The 8458-nt window shown below is 37.7% G+C and overlaps 1 protein-coding gene across 2 annotated transcripts in view; it reads right to left on the reverse strand.

Annotated features, from left to right (window-relative positions):
- Positions 1-1724: 1724 nt before the first annotated feature.
- The window catches only part of PAQR3 (progestin and adipoQ receptor family member 3), an 18737-nt gene continuing 12003 nt past the window's right edge, over positions 1725-8458 (reverse strand). For both annotated transcript variants that reach the window (XM_072405292.1, XM_072405293.1), the window contains exons 7-8: positions 7879-8022; positions 1725-7212 (exon numbers count right to left, since the gene is read on the reverse strand). In XM_072405292.1, coding sequence (XP_072261393.1) covers positions 7880-8022 — 143 coding nt within the window. In that variant the 3' untranslated portion in view covers positions 1725-7212; position 7879. The remainder of the gene's footprint in view (positions 7213-7878; positions 8023-8458) is intronic.

An 8458-nucleotide genomic window follows, 5' to 3' on the forward strand; every position in this document is an offset into this window, starting at 1 on the left:
CTGTTAGGAGATATCTATATCATAGGAGGTTTGGTAAAGTTCTAGAAGAAAGAAGGAAAAACCTCATGAATGTGTAGGGAATCAAATATGCAAAGTGGATTTTGGTACTAAATATCTCTGATTTTTTGAGGTATCCATTGGTGTAGTGGGGATGTACAATTTGAAAACTGTGTATGTGTGTGTGTGTGTATATATATAAAAAAATAACTTTAGTCCAATTTTGGTTCTGTACATTACCACAATTAATTTTAAATGAATTTGCAGACTTTTAGCTTTAATTTAGGGGCTCGAACAAAAAGATTGCATAAAAATGTAAGAAATTAAAGCACTTTTTTACATAATCACTTCATTTCGGGGGCTCAAAAGTAATTGGACAAATTTAAAAGCTGAAAATAAATGTTCATTTCTAATACTTGGTCGAAAACCCTTTGCTGGCAATGACAGCCTGTAGTCTTGAACTCATAGACATCACCAGATGCTGGGTTTCCTCCTTTTTAATGCTCTGCCAGGCCTTTACTGCAGCGGGTTTCAGTTGCTGTTTGTTTGTGGGCCTTTCTGCCCGAAGTTTAGTCTTCAGTGAAATGCATGCTCAGTTGGGTTCAGATCAGGGGACTGACTTGTCCATTCAAAAATATTCCACTTCTTTGCTTTAATAAACTCCTGGGTTGCTTTGGCTGTATGTTTTGGATCATTGTCCATCTGTATTATGAAACACCTTCCAATCAATGTGACTGCATTTAGCTGGATTTGAGCAGACAGTATGTCTCTGAACACCTCAGAATTCATTCGGCTGCTTCTGTCCTGTGTCACATCATGGATAAACACTAGTGTCCCAGTGCCACTGGCAGCCATGCACGCCCAAGCCATCACACTGCCTCCGCCATGTTTTACAGATGATGTGCTATGCTTTGGATCATGAGCTGTTCCACGCCTTCTCCATACTTTTTTCTTGCCATCATTCTGGTAAAGGTTGATCTTGGTTTCATCTGTCCAAAGAATATTTTTCCAGAACTGTGCTTATGAGTGGACCCTCTGTATTTACTTTCATGCAGTCTTCTCTATATGGCAGACTTGGATATAGATACGCCTACCTCCTGGAGAGTGTTGTTCACTTGGTTGGCTGTTGTGAAGGGGTTTCTCTTCACCATGGAAATGATTCTGTGATCATCTACCACTGTTGTCTTCCGTGGACGTCCAGGTCTTTTGGACTTGCTGAGTTCACCAGTGCTTTGTTTCTTTCTCATGATGTACCAAACTGTAGATTTTGCCACTCCTAATATTGTAGCAAACTCTCAGATGGATTTTTTCTGTTTTTGCAGCTTGAGGATGGCTTGTTTCACCTGCATGGAGAGCTCCTTTGACCGCATGTTGTCTGTTCTCAGCAAAATATTCCACATACAAGCATCCCCCCCAATCAACTCCAGGCCTTTTATCTGCTTAATTGACAATGAAATAACAAAGGAATTGCCCACACCAGCCAATGAAATAGCCTTTGAGTCAATTGTCTAATAAAAAGGCTTTAGCTCCACACATTTTTATGCAATCTTTTTATTCAACCCACTGAATTAAAGCTAAAAGTCTGCAGTTCAACTGCATCCGAGTTGTTTCTTTAAAATTAATTGTGGTAATGTACAGAATCAAAATTAGAAAAATGTGTATGGACTTAACTGTGTGTGTGTGTATATTATATATATATATAATCATGTGGAAAACATAGGCATTGGTTTATTTTATAAATACTTTATTATACAATATTTGCTCACACTGCTTTATAAATACATTTAAATTACATTCTAAAAAATATTTAATTCTTAATTATTTACAATTTTAGTATACAGTGCTTCCTACGTTGGGATTAAAATTTTACCAAACACAAGTTAGACTAAGCATATACGATGATAATAAAAAGCATTGTGCATATGTCCAGCTTACATGTAAACAAATGAAAACACTTAAGTCACATTTTGAATCTGTCTTGAGATGATTGATTGCAGGATTATAAAAAAAAAAAAATGACTGTGCAGTTGTACAAGTTAGCCCTGTGTGACAGAGTAGGAGAATGTGCTATTACTCCTTGTCATAGCATCCTATTTGTAAACTTCATGTAAAACTTCTTCAGTAAATTTCTTTTTAGTTTTTTCAAGACACAGAATTTACGTCTTAAAAGCCACATTTGTGATTGGCTGTTTCTGAACTTCCTACTGAGAAGCATCAAACAGCCAATCACAAAAAGGTAAGCGGTGTTGATTTGGAAACTGCCAAGCACACCTTGGTCAGTGGAATGATGACATACAAGAACTTTACTGGAAGCAGATGGACAGTGAAAGCATTTAAAATCCCTTCTATTTCAGGAGTAAATAAGAAATGTACTTACTGGTCTGTAGAAATTATAGAGGGCAAACATACCTACCTATCCCATTCACGTCTCTCTACTTGAGCATAAAGCTCAATCAAACCCAAAATTGAACTTGGCAAATTCTAATGGCAGCCAGGTTGATAAGCGAATACATACATGTGTAAATGTACAGAAAGCAAAGCAGTGGATAGGTGTAAAAGTGCTTGTGCCTTATTCCAGCTATTTTGTTGGTTTATAGAAGACTGTCAGTCAGGTGTGACTATGTGATTGATACCCAAAGTGGTAAGGACATAAGATGCCAAACTACATTTTCTAGTATTGCAGTAGAAACCAATATGAGAGGGAGAGGCATCACAGGAAGATGGTGGTGAACAAGTGTAAGACCTTCACCTACTAACAGGAAGCTAAAAGATACAAGATGTCAGTGGGGAAGGAGGGTGGGGGTAGATGAACAGCTGCTACCAGACACAGCCATACATTGTGTTTTTAAATTTGTAAAGTTCACTTCCAAGGAAAATATATACCATAACATAATTGTTTTGATAATTTGTCTTGATCAAGTTTTGCCTAAGTTGGGCTTCAAATAGAAAGCAGCTGAATGTATACCTATGTCTCAAAGGAAAGAAGGTAAATTTCTTCCTTTAGCAAATACCATTCTACAGGTTGACAATCGAAAATCGGACCATCGATAATCCGGATCCTTCAATTTCCTGGCATGAATTTCTGATCACATTTTCAATACAGGGACTGCAGTACACTGTTTGGCCACGAATGCCACAACACCATAAATTTTGCTGGCGCTGTTCTGGAGAAACAGCTGTTAGGTCTCGCTTGCTACACTAAATACAACTCGAGATGTCCCTGCTGCCTGCTCCCTGGAACTGTGTCAGATGTCCACGGTGCTCCAGGAGGAAGGCTGACCTGTGTGTGGAGGTAAGTATAACAAAAAAAAAAAAATCTGGAATTTACGACAATCCGGCGCACCTCAGGCGCAGTGGTTGTCAGATTTGTGATTGTCAACCTGTGTTTAGCTTTGTATACATGAACAAATGTGTTTGCTATTCCTGATCTTTTTCTTTGTAGAAGCATAGGGGCCTGTGTACTGGACTTCATTTATTTCAGAACCACTTCACTCCCTGTACAAGTCAATAGAAACACAGCTTGGTACAGGTCAGAGGAAAGACAACTAGGTCAAATGCAAGCTGAAAGTTGATGTTTGTGACCTATTTGTGTATATTACAGTTGATACATCTGTTTGAATTCTCTTTTTAGATTTCAGACATTGGAGGTCATGTTTGCTCCAAACTTTTTGACACAAGCAAGAGGTAGTTTTTTTCTTTCAAACAGCATAACAAAACACATTTAGTTGTATGTTTAACTGACCAAAATGTAACACATAAAACAAGTTCATGACAAGAACAGCATTAAGATTTTTTTTTTTTAGTTTTCATTGCTGCTTTATTGACAGAAAAAAAACAGCAATGTGAACAGTCTTAGTCTTTCTCCTGCAAGATTTATTCTGTGCACGGGTGTAATAAAAAGCAGAAATATTTGTTAACGCATGCTGGGATATTTCTATCACAAAATCTTCTTTAACTGTGCCCCCTCCCCCTGGGGGTTAAAGTCATCACTAACCGACTACTGCATCCTTAAGTCAAGCATACTAGGAAGCCAACCTACATAAACCTACCGAATACTATTCCTATTTAAAATACTCAGGTTATCCTTGTTAAGTAATGTTTATATTCCAATACTGATGTGAAACAGTTCCAGGTTATCCTAAAAACTTAGAGAAAGGGATCAGTTTGTAAATACCCCATAGGGGAAAAACATGAATAAATAAAGTGGTGGTATGGGTATCTGGTCCCAGATCTTGCACTTTTTGAGTGCATTTTAAATACAACAATCCTTATATGATGCTTTAGACTTAAGTAGGAGACATTATATTATTGACAAAGTTTTCTGTTATCCCTATGTGAAGTTACTGCAAAAAAAAATTAGGGCTCCTTTTTGATTACTTCATTTAATGGTCACTACTAATTCAGGCTGTGTCTGCAGTCACATCATATTCATACATCCAGTTATGTCATACATAGGATGTGAGGGTTAGCAGACCTCTGTGACCCGTAAAGCAGAGCTACTGCAGGACAGACACATAGGGACTGATTTATTAAAGCTCTCCTAGGCTGGAGAGGATACACTTTCATCAGTGAACCTGGGTGATCATTTGAAGTCATTTGCTTTTTGCTGGCAAATGTTTTGAATCCTGGTCCAGATTTATTCCAGGTTTGCTGGATCACCCAGGTTCACTGATGAAAGTGTATCCTCTCCAGCCTTGGAGAGCTTTAATAAATTGGGCCCATCACTGCCCATGCCTGATTCTATCAGTCATATTTAAATTCTTGAAGGATGCTACATTCCTATTTGCTACATTTCCTACATTTTAGTTACAAAGTACCTCCACCTAAAATCTGTAGTATCGGTCACATTTCTGTAACTTTTCAGTAGATTAAGCAGTTAGTCTAAGCAGAAAACATACATTTCCTATATGTAATTGCATATATACATGCTTTAATTGTAGACAAACTGTTTATGGACATCAATACTGTTACCAAGTAGAGCAAAGGAAAATCACTTTCCCAAAAATGTACTTTGTCAAGTACAAGTCCAATGATTTCTTAGCAGAATAAATCACAATGGCATATAAAATGAATATGAAGTACTAAATTACTAGAATTGTGCAAGTTTACTGATCTTACCTGACACAGAGTGTGTAAAAGTAAAATAACACAGACAGAGGAATGTAAAGTGCTGCAAGTGGTGCTGTAATATACCCCAGCCTTTCTCAATCAGGGTTCCTCCAGAGGTTGCTAGGGGATCCTTAGATCATGAGCAATTTGTGCCTGTCAGGTCAATTGCCTTTAACAACAATTATGTTTTTGACTTTCTCTACAGGTGACATTCTTCCCAATGGCCACCAAATTAATGTACTGTTAGCTGTATATATAGTAATTATATCAGGGGTTCCCCAAGACATTAAAATTATCTCAAGGGGTTCCCCAATGTTAAAAAGGTTCAGAAAGGCTGCTTCCGAGGTTCCTGCATGAAATGAGTGTTTTCTGCTTGTCAGTAACCCCCAATACCAAAAATTATTATAATCCTCACAGCTGTAAGGTGGACATTCTTTCCACTGACTAACAATGTAATGAGCATTCTGACCACCCATTATGTCCTTCTCCAAATGACTACCAATCCAAAGAGTTACTTCTCCACTGACCATTATTGTATGGATGTAATTTTCCATTTTAAATGTCTGTATTACTTTCCTTAACATTTTGTTACTGAAAATATTTGTTCTATAGAACACTTATTTATTCTTATATTTCCACCTAATCACCAATGCACCCTGGGGTCTAGATATGGTACTTATTAGCAAAAGTTCCCTGACATCCGAAGGTTATTTCAATGTTTTCTTTATGTTACAAAAATTTGAGAACAGCTCATGTACACTAAGCACCCAGGGATACTGAGCCTGATTTATTAAAGCTCCCCAAAACTGGACAGGACATACTATCATGGGTAAACCAGAAAACTTGGAATGGATCTAATCCAGGTCTGAAAATTTTTACCAGATAACAGCAAATTATTTTAAGAACACCATTCCAGGTTTGCTGGATCACCCAGGTTCCCCCCATGATAGGCTAGCTTCTCTGGTCTTGGAGCGCTTTAATAAATCAGGCCCTTTGTGTAAGCTTTGGTAGTTGACAAGGCAGCAACCTTCAGAGGTCAGTGACACTAAATAGAAAGGCAATACAAACCGTTAATAAGTAAACCTGCACAATTGTCACATTAAATATTTTAATCCTTTCATATGCCTGGTTGTGTTTGGTTATTATTTAAATCTTATCTAAACTCAAAAATAATTGAATATATTGCAGATTACCAGTGATTTTATTATGGTGGCTGAACAAAAAATATCTGTTCATCTTACCAGAAATAATGTCGTCACTTCTTGTGAGGTTAAAGCACACTACAGCTTTATCTTGCTTCTACTTCAATCATTCCACCATGTATTGGAGAAAAACAAAGGCAGACATTTGGACTCCAGCCTGTATGACAACCTCTTCCCCCACCATAAATACAACTGAAATATGAGTTTTGCCATCCAGGGACAGAAAGTTTGGTATTTGCAGGACTTCAGGTCATGGAAAGCTGCAATATATTACATTTTTTTTTAGATTTGGTTTTACTAAAGAAGCTTTTAGTCACGATTTCTTTTTACTCTCGCTGAAAATCCAATAACTTACTGGAAATAAAACGAATGAATCTACAAAAAGCCAAAACACAAAACATTTTCTAAAACTGACAACCAAGATTTATACTGATTCTTGCACATTTTGCGTATATTGGCTAAAATAAAAGCAATAGAACGGATACAAATGTTTGTCTACAATCACAATAATTTGCCTTTTGTGTAAAAAAAATCTTTGGCACCTTTGCAGCACCTTTTCACAGCTTGACAGTTCATTAAAAAGATGTCAGGTTGAGGAATGTTTGCCAGCACTGTCCCTGCAAGCTTATATGTGCTGCCTAGCAGGCAAGTTGTCAGGGGTGGGTGGCATAATAAAACATAAATATAAATTCCTTTACAGATTGTCAGCATTCCCCATTAGCCACTGAGGGCAGGACAGGATGGCACCTGCAGCATTCTCTTCAGTACCTTGTAACTTCACATACCATCTCAGATAGATGGAGGGTCCAACACCCAAACCAGAGGTATCTCATCACCACCACCTACTTTTAGGGGGTCTTCATAAACAGAGAGGAGAATGGTTTTCTCATCTAGGATAAAAGTGCTGAAAAGAATTAAAAAAGAGAACAGTTATAATATGATAGCTGAAGAGGGACATAAAAACACAGTTCAAAACTAATTTACCAACATGTTTACCAACTCAGTTTTTGAGTGGAAAAGGTGATTTGTGTAATTATCCTCCTTTTCATAGTGCAGGTTACATTTGTCAGGTAGAGATATAAAATCAAACCTTTCTATAAGGAAATTGCAGTAATGAAGACCAATGTTTATAGTAGTATTTGAGAAGTTAAATAAACATTTTACTTTAATGAAATTGGTACCCGGTTCAACCAGCTTATTACATAGGAAGGTACTGCAGATACAATGGGGGGGGGGGGGGGTAAAGACCTGGCCCCCTGTCATGCAATTTGCCTACATGCCATTCTGCAAAGAAGGAGAGGGCTTTAGAAGTCCAAAAAAGGGTTCTTCTCTCAAAACACCAGTGGACACCATCAGTGGTTAGATGAGGATGGCAGCATGTAGGGTATTTGCATCACCAAGCTGTCCCCATTGGGGAGCAAGTAGGTTACCAAACCACAGATGTAATGCCAAATGAATCCTCACAACAACAGATTTCCAGTTTCCAGAAAATTTAAATTGTCAGGATTCCCCATCTGTATCTGTAGCATTACATGGGAATTCACTAGTGCTGGTTGTTTTACTGTCCTACCTCACAGATGTTCCACCTGTACAGGGCATGGCTGACTATGTCTGTACTGCATGATGTACACTGTAGATTGGTGCCACCAGTACAGCATTACCACTGCTAGTATGTGCCAAAGCTGATGGCTTGATCCAATGTAGTTTAACTGGCCTGGAAAAAAAAAAGATCATAACAGATGTAAAATTTCTATCACATAACTTAGTACATTATAAAGTATCCAATCACCTATCCAATAAAGCAGTTAAGTGTACATACAAATGTCAAGACTCGTGAATTTGCAGCTGTTCAATTCAAACAGAGGCAAATGTTCAGCTTCAGAATGGCCAAAGCCTAAATGAAGTTGCATTTGCAAACACACAGCACCCCCTAACAACCACCAAGCTTGAAAGAAATACATATGATCAGAAATTTCTTTTTTACAGCTAAAAATAATCACAGGTTCAAATCTCGGCCAGGACGCTATCTGCAAGGAGTTTGTATTACAGACATATTACTATGGTAGGGACATTTGATTTTGAGCCCCTTTATGGGACAGCTAGTGACATGACTATGGACATTGTAAAGCGCTGCGTAATATGTTTTTATT

This window comes from Pyxicephalus adspersus, chromosome 3 (genome assembly GCF_032062135.1).
Source record: "Pyxicephalus adspersus chromosome 3, UCB_Pads_2.0, whole genome shotgun sequence".
Classification (NCBI taxonomy): domain Eukaryota; kingdom Metazoa; phylum Chordata; class Amphibia; order Anura; family Pyxicephalidae; genus Pyxicephalus; species Pyxicephalus adspersus.